A 14,712-nucleotide genomic window follows, 5' to 3' on the forward strand; every position below is an offset into this window, starting at 1 on the left:
ATGTCTAAGATAGTGGAGACAGGAAGTCTTAAGTTATCCCCACTCTGCGGTCCCTTGTTAATTTCTTTTGCCATGACGACCTTGTCGCGAACACAACTCCACTTTTTAGAAGATATTTATTTTGTCTGCATATTCAATTTAAACTCATTTAACTTAGAATTAGTTTTAGTTTCTAATGGTAAAGGACATATACAAATTGTTTGTCATAAAATATGGTGTCTAGCTCTATGAGCTCTAAGTAATTCCAGTTCTTCGTGCACGTGTAACGCCCTGGCCATAGAGAGGGGTTTTTTGTTCTTTATTTTGGTTAGGCCAGGGTGTTACATTGGGTGGGCGTTCTATGTTCTTTTTCTATATTTTTGTATTTCTTTGTTTTGGGCCGTGTGTGTGTGTCTCCCAATCAGGCACAGCTGAAGTTCGTTGTGGTTGATTGGGAGTCACACATAAGTGCATGTTTTTCCGTTGGGGTTTTGTGGGTAATTGTTTCTGTCATTGTGTTTCACCTGACAGGACTGTTTGGCTGTCGGTTTTCTTGTTTGTTTTGTATAGTGTTCTTACGTAATTAAATATGATGAACACTAACTCCGCTGCGTTTTGGTCCACTCTCTCTCACGGCAGTCGTTACAGCACGGAAGTAACGAGATTATTTGAAATTACTTATTTCCAACCCTGATCTTAACACCCACCATGGATGCCCACAAGATTTGCCTGATATCAGACAAACTAAAGGAAAAGAAAACCCACACCAACTTAGGTAAGGGAGTGGAAATAAACGTGGCGCAAACCAAACAGGTGAGACAAGAGGATGGTGCAACACATCCTGACCAACGAGGATGATTCCAATCAGGGCAAGACAAACCCAAAGAAAACCAACCTTGAAATCGAAAACAAAATCCAAAGCGAAATTGAGCAAAACCCCAAAGCCAATAACAAGAGGATGTTTAAGAACATATATTGAACATTTTATTCCAAAACAGTTAATGTGATGGGATGGGTAACTTCAGACACACTCTATGCTGAATAAAATAAAGTTTTTTTATTCATTAAAAGAAGCTAACATAAGCATTTCCTGGCAGTGACTTTTCTACCAAAACCAAAGTGTGGTTAAAAGAATAAAGACTGAAGCATCGGAAGCATTTAAAGGTTATACATTTCTACCTCAATCACATACTGTATCAGTAGTAATAAAGGAATACAAATCACCTAGAGAACATTGTCCGGTAGATCTCCCAGTTTTATGATTAGTTTGTGGTCCCGAGGTTGACAACATTAGCAAAATATTCACATTATGAGTCTTTCTCAAGTCCTTGGAACACTTGTTTCACAACAGTTGTTGTGAATGATATGTTTATATTTCCTTTACCGTCCTGTGTTGTCTGCTTAGTCTATTACCATTGATATGTTCTATTTTGAGACCTTAAGGGAACGATTCACCCATTTTGAATGTTATATCATTTTTGTGCATTTCTGAGCGATGATCTATCGATTCCTGGGTTCATTTCATGTTTTCATGTGTATCTGACCTGTTCGCTGTTCAAGCAGGCAGAAATACAAAACTTGTCATACCTGCTGTATTTCTGCCTGCTTGAACAGCAATAGCTCAGATACACATGAAAACATGAAATGACAACGGGAATCGATATAACATCACAGAAAAATACAAAAATATATCTGTTGATTGATGATCATCTGTGGCAGCAGTTATCACTTTCATAATTAGCCTACAGGGTATCTGTAATGCTGACTGTTCAGATTTACAGTCGTGTCTTTTTCCCCATCCAGTTTATTCAATGACTATCTTCAGGGCATCAGATAAGTTAAATTCATTTTCTTTCAACATAATAATCGGCACTTATCTTGAGTAAGTAGACAAGTTTCTCAAAGGTTGGAAATGTACATTTCAATTGATTTAGGACCTTAGTCAATATGTCACTATGGCTCCATAGACAGGTTGGTTGTTTAGCAACAAAACAGACGCGTGCACAAATATGGAGCAAAACAGAACGGGTTGGTTTAGATTGTTGACAGCATGTAAACTATGTTTAGTCTCCAATGTTTATTGAAAACATGAAGTTGCACAATGAACACTTATCTCTCAAATACATTGTTACAGTTATTGGTTAGTAAGAAAGCACATTTTTGCCATATTAGCATAGACGTGACATCAGTCAAAATACCTAAAAACAAGACATGGTTTCAAGAACAAGATAAAACTAGCTGAAATTAGCCACCTACTATTCCCCACATGGCAGTTTCTGTCATTGTTGCTAGCCATCCAGAATCACAACATCACACGGCCTTCTGCCACGTTGTACACATCGTTTTTGTGACGCTCTCAGCTAACCTGTGTATATCTCTGCACAGCACTGGAATAATTAATGATATTTCTATGAATGGAATAAGGATTTTCAGAGAACCTGGGGGTGTTCTCTTCTATAACAGAATCCTAGACCTCCAACCGCACTTCAAGTCCTCAGACCTGATTGTTCACATAGAACAGTCATATTAACTGGTTGTCAAAACTAGTCGAGCGGCGCGGCCAAGGCATCATGTAACGCACCCTCTTCCAGAAGCTTGAGTTGGGCAGCGTCGACCCACGCCTTCCCTCCTGCCACATTAAGGGGGCACTCTTGCGGACCAGGTGCTGCAGGCCGGGGGGCAGGTGTGTGTAGCCACCCTCCCCCATGTCCCCCAGCTGGATGAGGATGATGCTCATCTCACTGTGGACCAGAGCCTGGTAGAGCCCCACCTGACAGTCATAGTCCTCCGCTGTGGTCAACGAAGACGAGTAGCCCCATTGGCCACATGAGCCTTGACCTCCTGAGCCTGACCATGTGCTTGAGCTGGGGGTCAGGATGACAATCAGCCTCCTGCTCAGCCGCATGCAGGCCTCCACCAACTCCATGCGGTCTGGGGACAACAGAACAGAGAGGAGCGGGAGAAGATAACTTTTGACTTTAGTACTTTATTACTGTTACATTTGCTTCTTAGAGGGCAGGACACAGTCTGAAAGAACCAACCTTCTCCAGGTAAGTCGTCTCTGCTGTAGATGAAGAGTCTAAAGCCACACTTCTGCTCCAGGACAGTGGGCAGATAGCTGCACACAAAGTTATACACTTTCTCATCCATGTCTTTGTCTACGCCATCCATCTGGTAGACAACGTAAGCATCATAGACCTTCCCATCTGAAAACACAGACAAAGAGGAGGTTTCTGTCAAACCTCAGCAGGAAAGGAGTAGATTGTAGAGATTTGATTAAATTATATTTGAACTGAAATGGAGTTATTTTCTAATAAATGGGCCATTACTTCTACTCTTGCAGTGGGATTGACCCCAGCCAGGACCTGTTGAGAAGGGCCTACTAGGCCTACTGCCTACTGCAGACAACTGCACTGCACAATCAGTGGGCCATGCTTCAGTGTGGTGAATAAGAACTAAATGTAGTAATATGTTTATATGGTATCCAATACTATATAGATCATGTAGGCTGAATAAGCATTTCTGTACAATGAAATATCTTAAATGAAATAGCATCATTAAACTTCAGTGGGTGGCTAGATGTTCTTACCCTCAGATCGACCATAGCATTTGAAAACTCCACGGAAGAGGAGCACCAGATCGATGTAAAACACTTTGATGGCCACAGCAGCTAGCAAGAAGAAGAGCAGTAGCACCACACATAGACCCATAAACATAAACCCTGTGGGGGGAAAGACAGGGAGAACACAACACCAAGAAAGTTACAGAGAGTTTGCGTGTGATTTTGTGTGTGTTTGTGTGACGTGTGTCTGTGTGATGTTTGTTTAAGAGTGTGTGCATTAACCTCTTTGCTTGAGAGTAACCACTGCAGAAGTCCATTTCTGGTCGTTCATTGCAACACACGTGAACTTAGACTGGAGGTCCCTAGTAGTCACTGTGTTTATGGTCAGGATAGCCGTGAAGATACTCCGCATTGAAGATACCTCCACCTCGCTTCAGTAACACATACACACAAAACATTCACACAGTGATTTCTCAACGGTGAATCTGGGGTCTTGTTTTCAAGGAAATGTGTAAATTCTGTTACCTTGTTCTCAAAAATAAGTGTGTGTGTGTGTGTGTGTGTTTGCGTGTATGCATGAATCCGTGTGTGTGCGTGCATGTGTGTACCTACCTGGTGGTGTTCACTGAGTAGCCTTGCTGCTGCGAGCGCACTTTCACTCCATTCATCTCCCACCACACGTGACAGTTGTCTTCAATGTTCTGCCCACAAAACGCTTCACACCTCAACTTCTTAGTGGTGTCTATGAAGAACAAAAGATACTCTGAAGACAGAGAGATATACCGGGCAAACCAAATCAAGCACAACACAAGTATTTGAACGTTTTTGAGCCTGGTTTGATCCCTACACAGGTCAGTGGTCTCTGTGCTTCCGTTTCTAGGCAGGTTGATCTGAGGAGGATGCGAGGCAGAGGGAGCTGAAGGAGACAAACACACAGTTTAGTCAGAAAGATACTTTTGGATACATTCAAAACGTTGTCACTGATGTTATTGATGATTGTTGCTGCCACAAAGACCACATGTGATATGAGGGTTGCTTTTGCTGTTGCTTTTGATTCTGTTTGTTTGATATAAAATGGAGCCTAATGTACCTAGTGTAGCTGTCACGTCCTGACCCTGGTATGAAGTCATTTTTCCCTAGTAGATTGGTCAGGGCGTGACAAGGGGGTGTTTTGTCTATGTGTTTTGGGTTTTCTGTTTTCTATGTGGGTTGTCTAGAGTTTCACTCTATGTTGTCATTTCCTATGTTGTGGCCAGGTATGGTTTCCAATCAGAGGCAGCTGTCTATCGTTGTCTCTGATTGGAAGCCATACTTAGGCAGCCTGTTTTTCATGGGGGTTTGTGGGTGGTTGTTTCCGTTTAGTCTAGTGTACCTGACGGGACTGTTGTTGGTCGTTTTGGTTGTTTTGTTGTTAAAGTGATTTCATTAAATACAAAGAATGAGCACTATCCCGCTGCGCCTTGGTCTCCATTCAACGACCCCTATGACAGAACCACCCACCGTAAAAGGACCAAGCAGCGTGAGAGGAGGTACCTGGAGTCGTGGACGTGGGAAGAAATCCTGGATGGGAAGGGACCCTGGAGCCAGGCTGGGGAGTATTGTCGCCCGAATGAGGAATTGGAAGAAGCCAAGAGGGAGCGACGGTATTATGAGGTGCTGTATCCTCCAATAGGGGAGGCGAAGAGGCAGCCCACAACATTTTTTGGGGGGGGAGGCATACGGGGAGTTTGGCGAGGTCAGGGGGGAGCCCTGATCTAACTTCCCGGGCATTTCAGAGAGAGCCATGAAGTAAACCGGAGCCAGTCGGGGAGTCAAGCGCGGAGCACGACGCTAGATTCCAGAGAGAGGTACTGGCGGAAAGGGCACGGTGGAGTAGGCACGCAGAGGGGCGAGCAATGCAGTATGGAGTGATGCGCACTATGTCGCCCATACACACTCACAGTCCGGTGCGGTCGATACAAGCTCCTCAACGTTGCCGTGCGAGAGTTGGCCGGCAGCCAGGGAAAAGTGCGCCGGCTCAACGTATCTGGCCTCCAATGCGGCTCTTCGGCCCAGGATATCCTACGCCTGCTCCACGCACGGTACCCCGCATTCCTCAGCACAGCCCAGTTTGTCCTGTGCCAGCGCTCCGCCCTTGCCAGGCTAGAGTCAGCATCGAGCCAGGACGGATTGTGCTAGCCGTAAGCGCCAGACCTCCAGTGAACCTCCATGGCCCAGTATATCCTACGCCTGCTCCACGTACGGTAACCCTCATTCCCCAGCACAGCCCAGTTTGTCCTGTGCCAGCGCTCCGCCCTTGCCAGGCTAGAGCCAGCATCGAGCCAGGACGGGTTGTGCTAGCACTAAGCGCCAGACCTCCAGTAAGTCTCCATGGCCCAGTACGTCCGGTGCCTGCAGCCCGGGGCCTTCAGCGGAGGTCTGCAGCCCGGGGCCTTCAGCGGAGGTCTGCAGCCCGGGGCCTTCAGCGGAGGTCTGCAGCCCAGAACTCTCAACGGCGGTCTGCAGCCCAGAACCCTCAGCGGCGGTCTGCAGCCCAGAGCCTTCAGTGGCGGCCTGCAGCCTAGATCCTCCAGCGGCGGCTTGGCGGTCGGAACCTCCAGCAGTGGTCTACAGCACAGTGATTCCGGTAAGGATCTACAGTCCGATTCCTCCAATAATGATCCACAGGCCTATGTTACAGAAGCGGAGGGATCTGCGGGCGGAATGGAGGTTACGCCCTGAGCCAGAGCCATCTCCATTGCTGGAGGATCGGGAGAAGAGATAGGTTCTGGGTGGAGCACATGAGCCGCCATAGACTGTTGTCACCCTCCCTGCCCTCCCTTTCGGAGTCTGCACCTTTGGGGGGGGGGGGGTACTATCACGTCCTGACCCTAGTATGAGGTCATTTTTAGGTTGGGCTCTGGGCTCTGACGGGACTGTTGTTGGTCGTTTTATTGTTGCAGTGTTGCAGTGTTTTCATTAAAAGTTTAATAATGAGCACTATTCATGCTGCGCCTTGGTCTCCAATCAACGACCCCTATGACAGTAGCCTAATAACCTGCTGTAATGTAGCCTAGAGTTTCCATGTTTGCTGACCCTGCTGCCATCTTGGATGAGGTTTCAGCAAAGCTCAAATCAAATAAATAAAATGCTGAGAGGATTGACAGAGCTGTCATCAAGCCACAACCTACTTGCCTTTGATCTTTAGTCTCCTGGATGCAGAAGTGTTGAGAACTGTCCCATTGTGCTCCCACGTACACACACACGTATAGATGCCCTCGTCTGCTTTGGAGGCATGGTACACCCACAGATTTCTCTCAGACTCGTTTGGAATGAGACTGAAATTCTGAAATGAAAGACAAACAATTTGACAAACTTCTTTGCTGAAATAACAGTAACACACCTGATTCCACTCATCAAGAGCAGGTGCAACCCTTAGGAGCTTTAGGACAGGAGTTGAGAACCAATGTTGAATAGTTTTGCAGGATTGAAGTTTGTGTTAGCATTCTGGTCATGTTCAGTACCTTATACCAGGCTAAGTTCTCTTTTCCATCCTGGCACAATTTTTCCACTGGGTCAGGACATGGGATAGCGATGTTGTCTGCTGACTCTGAGATACTGCTAAATAGGACTGAGTGATCGAACGGTTGGGCTTTGACCACAATCACCTCTGTCACAAAAATTAGGCAGGTGTCTGCTCCCTTTCTCCTGGAACATAGGCATATACAGTGGACTAGTTATCCAAAAGGGAACCAACAGGGTTCTAATTGGGGGCCAGCCGAAGAACCCATTTAGGCTGTAGATAGCAAATGTTTTTTTCCAAGAGTCTATACAGCCTGAATCGAAGCAGTTTAAAAACGTAGAAAGTTTCCTTAGAAGCCAGAATGTTGAATACAATTGTATTACATGTGACCCTACCAGCTGTCTGTGTGGTTGGTCCTTCAGTGGGTCGAATTTTGAGACAAAATATCCACAGGACAGTATTATCTACCCGACTTTTTAGAGTGCCAGTACTGCCGTTGAAATTTCTGTCACCTGTCACGTGCTCAAAACCATGTAAACACCTGCAAAATTTCCATTAGTATCCATGTATCATCGTGCATGTCCTTCCGTCTTGTGCTTGGCCTTAGGTCAGGAGCAAACACATCTTTATTGCCACACACAGAGTTCTGCATTTTGAAGTCGGTAATAATAGTTTTCTGTGGATATTTTGTCTCAAATTTCAATCGGCAGAGTAAGTTGAAGTAGAATTTTATTCAACGTTTGCGCAAGACAAGCGACCCTTAGGTTTTTTCTTTGTAAATGTGCATGCCTACCCTAGCCCTATGTACACATCCAGGTTCAACACTAACCCTAGACTCAACCCTCACCCTAACCCTCCCAAACAGGGCTCCCCTGCTCTCAATGACCAATTTAACCCCTAAACACACGCACACACACAGTTGTTGTATTACCAGTAGGTGTAGTACTGATCAGAGTCGTTGATTAAAAGGGGGAGGAAGAAGAGCACCGGTCCATGATGATGCACACGCTCTTCCTCAGAGGACGGGAGCTCTTGGGTTCTGTTTCTGTACCAGGTAAACTCAGTCAAGCTGGCCCAAACCAACTCACTCAGGTCATAGTAGGCTGGCAAACTAAGGCCCTCCCCCTCTGTCACAGTAATTTCATACTTGACAGATTGGTTACATGGGGACTCTGCCAAAATATGAACATACATTACCCGATTAAGTTGCATGTGAAGGAAAAGAGGTCTATTGTTCAAGGTACAATATATTCACTATGCCTTGTAATAATAGGATGTAGAAATGTGTGAAATATGAAGAAGATGCTATACCTGTGTAATGACCTATTGTAGTGGGGTTTAAGGACATTTCTCTCTGGGCAGAAATCCTAGTCAAACTGAGGAGCAGAAACATGAGACCACCATCCACCAACTACAAGACAAGGGGAACAAAGAAAATAATGTTACCTTATTGTAAAGTCGGACAGGAACTATCATTCCACACAAGACCCTATAATAAAACATCAGGAACATGTTTTACTTGTTTTTACAATAAATTACATACCTATTTTCAAAAGGGAATAAAATACATATGCAGAAAATATTTTTAGGTTCAGAGTGAATAATTACTGAAAGAGCTTACCCTGAAAGTGAAGTACATTTTCTGAAAAACAGGAACTTGCATCCACTGATAAGAAAGAACAAGAGTCATATTTCTCTTTCAAGATCTTTTTAGGATATCCTGTTATTGATACTGCAGAAATGATGAAAACTGAAATGTTGACAATGTGGATTATTGAAATGGCCATGTAACATTTTAAGCTTGAATGAAGAAACCATGACATGCAACATGACCTCTATGGAAAATAACCTGTGTTTGCTACAATTTTTGTTCAAATTGCTTTGGTGCTATTTTCACAAGCATGTGGTGAATTTTCAAAACTCTTAGTACAAAACTCCAAACTAGTAACACTTTTATTGCAGAAAGTACTATATTCTTACACTGTTTTCACATTAGGCATACACTTGCACTACCCATCAAAATGTACTGAAAATCTTATTGTCATCATTTCTATCCCATGTGCGATCAGGTGTGTTCATTGAATACATATTTCACAATAATTGATGAAAAATAGAAATGTATTGTTTAGATATAATTACAGCTAAGAATGAATCTTTTCCCCAAAATCTACCAAGTTTTAATCCAGGTAATTCATATTTATCCAGTGACCATTTAAAGCATTTAAAACCAAGATATGGTTCTCCCCAAATAAGAGAGCGCTGAGCCACCTTGTTGATTTGGCTGCGCCACTATGTAATGATTTCAGAGCAAATTAAACTGATATTTAGTAATGAGTATATCTTTGATCGCCAATGACATTGTTGTGAATTTTGAAACAGGCTGTTCATAAATTCAGAGCGTTATCATGCTCCTCAATTAATTCCAGCCAGGTCACCCGTGATACATGTCAGTGTTAGACGTCCATCCATGTCTGAGGACGTCGGGAGATGTAGAATCCGGTCACTAGGGGCAACAGTGAGGGATGTTACCTTCAAGTAGGTTTTGGTTTTGCTAGGGCGTTGTGGATGGGCGTAAGCATCTGCTTCTGGTGTGAAAGGTTGCATATTTCGTTTAAGCCTATCCCAAAACTTAACCTTAACCATTCTGAGCTAATACCTAACCTTAATATTTTGGAGTTAATGACTAAAGTTAACCTTAAACACTTCGACATTTGACGTTTGGAACAACTTCGAATTTGGCGTTTGAAAACTTGAATGAACATCTTATACATGTTGCAGCATTCAGCGCATTTCAGCAGTAGGCTATCTCAACACAAAGTGCACCCAGGAAGCACAGAACACATCCCGAGTATAGCTTTGATGAATCATAAAAACTTCGTAACAGTAGTCAAACAAAAGACCAATGAGCAAAGTTGCTTAGCTTGCTAGATAACCTCCTTCAAAGAATGACAGAATACAGTGCATGATTCAGACCCCTTGACTTTTTCCACATTTTGATACGTTACAGCCTTATAAAATGGATTCAATTGTTTTTTCACACAATACACACAATACCACAAAATGACAAAACAAAAACCGTTCTTTAGAAATGTTTGCAAATGTTTGCAAAAACGTCAATATTTGGGTATGACGGTACAAGCTTGGCACACCAAGCGTGGCACACCATTCTTCTCTGCAGACCCTCTCAAGCTCTGTCAGGTTGGATGGGGTGCGTCGCTGCACAGCTATTTTCAGGTTTCTCAAGAGATGTTTGATCGGGTTCAAGCCCTGGCTCTGGCTGGGCCATTCAAGGACATTCAGAGACTTGTCCCAAAGCCACTCCTGTGTTGTCTTGGCTGTGTGCTTACAGTCGTTGTCCTGTTGGAAGGTGAACCTTTTGCGCCAGTATGAGGTCCTGAGCGCTCTGGAGCAGGTTTTCATCAAGGATCTCTCTGTCCTTTGCTCTGTTCATCTTTCCCTTGATCCTGACTAGTCTCCCAGTCCCTGCCACTGAAAAACATCACCACAGCATGATGCTGTCACCCCCATACTTTACCGTACGGACGGTGCCGTGACGCTTGGCATTCAGGCCAACGAGTTCAATCTTGGTTTCATCAGACCAGAGGATCTTGTTTCTTATGGTCTGAGAGTCTTTTAGGTGCCTTTTGTCAAACTCCAAGCGAGCTGTTCTGTGCCTTTTACTGAAGAGTGGCTTCCGTCTGGCCACCCAAAGGCCTGATAGGTGGAGTGCTGCAATGATGGGTTGTCCTTCTAGAAGGTTCTCCCATCTCCACCGAGGAACTCTGGAGCTCTGTCAGAGTGACCATCAGGTTCTTGGTCACCTCCCTGACCAAGGCCCTTCTCCCCCGATTGCTCAGTTTGGCCAGGCGGCCAGCTCTAGGAAGAGTCTTGATGGTTCCATACTTCTTCCACTTAAGAATGATGGAGGCCAATGTGCTCTAGGGCACCTTCAATGCTGCAGAAATGTTTTGGTGCCCTTCCCCAGATCTGTGCCTCGACACATTCCTGTCTCAGATCTCTACAGACAGTTCCTTCAACCTCATGGCTTAGTTTTTGCTCTGACATGTATGACTAACCGAGGGCGAAGAGTGGAAATAGTTTAAATATCAAGGTATTTTAACGGAGGCCAACTCTGTCTAAAAAATATACATAGCCTATCTACTGTCATATCGTTTGATGATCACATATACTCTACCAAAGCTCTCATATGGGCAATAAGTATGAGACAGCGCAGAGAAGCGGGGAAACTGTTATGGCTGTATTTTGACATGCGTAGGCGAGATACGTGCTTTGATAATGCAACCTACAGTAGGCTATATGGATTACAGAGTTAGGAAGTTAGGAATTTTAATATGAGAATGGAGATTTTGGGTGTCAGTGGAATTGGGACTGGATAGGAAAATAGCCTTGGCTATAGGACAGGAGAAGATAGAATCTTACCTCATTCCTCTCTGAATTGTTAACAGACTTTATGTCTGTGACAGAGGTGCCTATGTAACGAATTGTGCATAGGCCGATCACATTTGTGACTGTCTGAAGAGACACAATGACAGCTCAAAGAGGCACATGTTATTTTATAGGCTATACAGTGGGGGTTTCCAGTATTTTTTTTTTAACTGCATTCGTGTCGCGTGTGCAGTCCAGGAGTGTCAATTATGCTTGTGTTTTCAATTAATGGTGACTGTGTGTGTAAACACCCTAGGTTAAAGGCTTCAATGCGACAACCTGTTTGGAGAATGTGCTGTTATTTTTTGCTAATCTGATGCTGCGTATGTTGTGTATTTTGTGGAATTGCATTATTGCTGACATCGGGGAATATGTTGCGTCTTCCTGAGTCTTGTCTTCACATTTTTGGAAGGAAAAATGAAGAGTGTTCCCATGACAGCCCCGGGATCCCGGTTACCTATGTTAATCCCTAATTACAAAATAGGTGTACTGTAATCACATGAAACAAATGAAATGAAAATGAAACAAACATAACGTTCAGCAGACACTAGTTTGCATCAAACCTGTCTTTAGCATTTGGCCAAAGGTTCTCATCGACACAGTAACTATCCTTATTGTTCATGAACCTGGGGAAAAACCTTTTGTCATGGCGAATCCAAGCCTGACATGCTGTAGGTCTGGATTAATGTCATTACATGCTTCATCCATGGCCTGAAGGAGGGTGGCTCATGGGGATGGCAATCATACACCTTCTACCTGTATTCCAATCCTGTATTGTATTTAACAATATTGTGTTGCACTTATATATTTTAATATTAATAATGGATTTATATAGTAAGAGGGAAACTCACCTCATCTACCACTAATGTGTGGTACCAATTTGGGTGATGATGCACAGCAATAATTTTGTGCCAGAACGCTCACCATACATTAACTAGCATTGTGGACAGTTGAGGTGTGATATACAGTGAGCTCCAAAAGTATTGGGACAGTGACACATTCCCTGCTGCTCTGGCTCGGCACTTCAGCACCCCAGAACCGAAACGATACAATGACCACCAGGCTAAAGTGCAGACTGTCAGCTCCAACCTGAGCGCATTTCACTGTAAGGTTTACACCTGTTGTATTCGGCGCATGTGACTAATAAAATTTGATTCGATTTGATTTGATCCACATTGGGCGTACCGGCCATAAACCAAAGCACCGTCCGTACATAGTAGTCCCCCCCACCCCAGGGGAGCAAAAGCACTGGAACAAATTCACCCATACGTGCACTAAAGTAGCAAAAAATTCAGCACCTGGACTCACATTCCCAGCATTCAACAATACTCTTTCATGGTCCTGTGTGGCTCAGTTATTGAGAGCATGGCACTAGCAACACCAGAGTTGTGGGTTAGATTCTCACTGTGGTCACATACGAAAATGTGTGGATTCACTTTCGTCACTTTGCATAAAAGTGCCTGCTATGTAAATGGCATATATTACAATAATACAGTACTGTGCTGGCAATGACATTTCAGTGAAGCAGTGTGAAACCTTCCCTTCATAAAGATCCCAGCAACTTGGTTTTGGAAACATGTTTACTGTTTAGGGGATGTATTTGTTACATACAATCAATATAATTTTTTAAATCATAATAATTATCATCAAAATAGTATATATATATGCTTTATACGTTTATACCTTACATTTAATTATGTAGTACTCAAAATATGCAGTAGACAAACCAGTTTAAAATCTATAAATTTACCAAACAGTTAAGTGATTATACATTTTGAGCAGTCGGATTAATTAATAATAAAATGTATTTTAACAAATTAGAAGATAATCATATCAAAAATGATGTGAGCATTGTATTGTAAAAACAATTATTTTATTTGAACAATTATTTTATTTGAACATGTATTGCAATGTGAAACGTATTCTAGATGAAACACTGATTAAGTTTGATGAAAAAGTGTCTGTATTATTTTGCTGAGCTTATTTTATACTTAGTCAATAGAAAATGTGGTTAGAGTTTTGAAACAACTGCCTTTCTGATGATCTCTTTTGAGTTTTGTACAAAGCGTTGTGAAAACTTACCACATTCGCAGAAAAAGTCATCTAACAAATAGCATATTTTACAATAGTTTTTCAAATGTTGTACTGCACAGCTGGTGTACTGTAGACGCTTGCTGATTAGACAACCATGAACCATATTCTGATGACAATATTTCAACCATTGGAACCTAAACATCACATAAACAGCACAATTTCAACATAGATGCATACATTTCCACATATTGCCTGTTGAAGCATACTCAGCGTTGCACAGAAAAAAACACACTTAAACTGAACTGTAATCTAATCAAATGAATTGCAAGCCTTACCTACGCAGCAATCCTCCCTCAGTCTAAAGGAGCATCTGAGTAGAATTTACACAGTAGGTGTATATCTGGAACTGGAATCTGCTAAATATGAGCAAACTGAGCAGTGTAAACTTTTCTTGTAGGCCGGAGTATGGGTAGTGCTTTCTAGCAGGTATTTGCATATTTCCATTAGGGAAAGCCTATTCTGTGAAGTGTGCTTGTGCAATAACTCAATTCTCCCTTGCAGTCCTTCTAAACATTGCAAGTTTTTAAGACATTGGCAAAGGGTAAAATCTATAAAACTTAATCCTCTCTGTTCGTACCAGATTCAAGTTTTGGGAACAGAAAATTTGTATTGAGATCAAATGTTTCATCCTTGAGACAATTTATATAATGTAGGTCAAAATCCATCTCGCTCCATCTTCTTCCACTGCCGGCCACTGTGCTTCCTCTCATCACCATATTTGGTAGTGAGTGGAAACCCCAACCGGATGCTTCACACTTATATATTTTTTTTTATTTAACCACTATTTAACTAGGCAAGTCAGTTTTATTGCAGTACTGACATTTGGTAATACTGTAATGCCAAAATTCAAGTGTGTTATTTTTCATATAACATGCACTCTTCTCTCTAATAGGGGACCAGTATAATCTCCCTAAGGTAAGAATCATCCTCCTGGGTAGGGATTGGCTGGAGAAGAGACAACAAGAAACACCATCCTGGACAGGAGGGACGTGGAGATGTGTATAAGGAGAAAAGTTTTAATGGACTGCCGGCAGGTCACTGTGGTCAACACATCAGACAGATGCATCCAGTACTCCGTGCAGGACCCTTTCCTTGTCCACCGTAACATAAAAGCAGGTCCTGTGTGGCT

The 14,712-nt window shown here is 43.0% G+C and overlaps 1 protein-coding gene across 1 annotated transcript; it reads right to left on the bottom strand.

Annotated features, from left to right (window-relative positions):
* Positions 1-2,008: 2,008 nt before the first annotated feature.
* LOC106586275 (interleukin-1 receptor-like 1) lies at positions 2,009-13,974 on the bottom strand. Its single transcript, XM_014173400.3, has 12 exons — positions 13,859-13,974; positions 8,665-8,709; positions 8,355-8,454; positions 7,975-8,215; positions 7,045-7,228; positions 6,716-6,866; positions 4,389-4,457; positions 4,154-4,283; positions 3,824-3,972; positions 3,569-3,700; positions 3,021-3,185; positions 2,009-2,910 (listed from the first exon to the last, which is right to left on the bottom strand). The coding sequence occupies exons 2-12, from the start codon at positions 8,704-8,706 to the stop codon at positions 2,501-2,503; spliced, it is 1,773 nt and encodes a 590-aa protein (XP_014028875.2). The 5' UTR covers positions 8,707-8,709; positions 13,859-13,974; the 3' UTR covers positions 2,009-2,500.
* Between the last annotated feature and the right edge of the window lie 738 nt (positions 13,975-14,712).

This window comes from Salmo salar, chromosome 25 (genome assembly GCF_965601325.2).
Source record: "Salmo salar chromosome 25, fSalSal1, whole genome shotgun sequence".
Lineage (NCBI taxonomy): Eukaryota > Metazoa > Chordata > Actinopteri > Salmoniformes > Salmonidae > Salmo > Salmo salar.

Coding starts and splice junctions, on each gene's coding strand:
- LOC106586275 (XM_014173400.3), bottom strand. CDS start 8,706: ATGCAAGTTCCTGTTTTTCAGAAAATGTACTTCACTTTCAGG. Junction 3,973..4,153: donor TACTCAGTGAACACCACCAG/GTAGGTACACAC, acceptor GTGTTACTGAAG/CGAGGTGGAGGTATCTTCAA. Junction 2,911..3,020: donor AGACGACTTACCTGGAGAAG/GTTGGTTCTTTC, acceptor TGTTGTCCCCAG/ACCGCATGGAGTTGGTGGAG.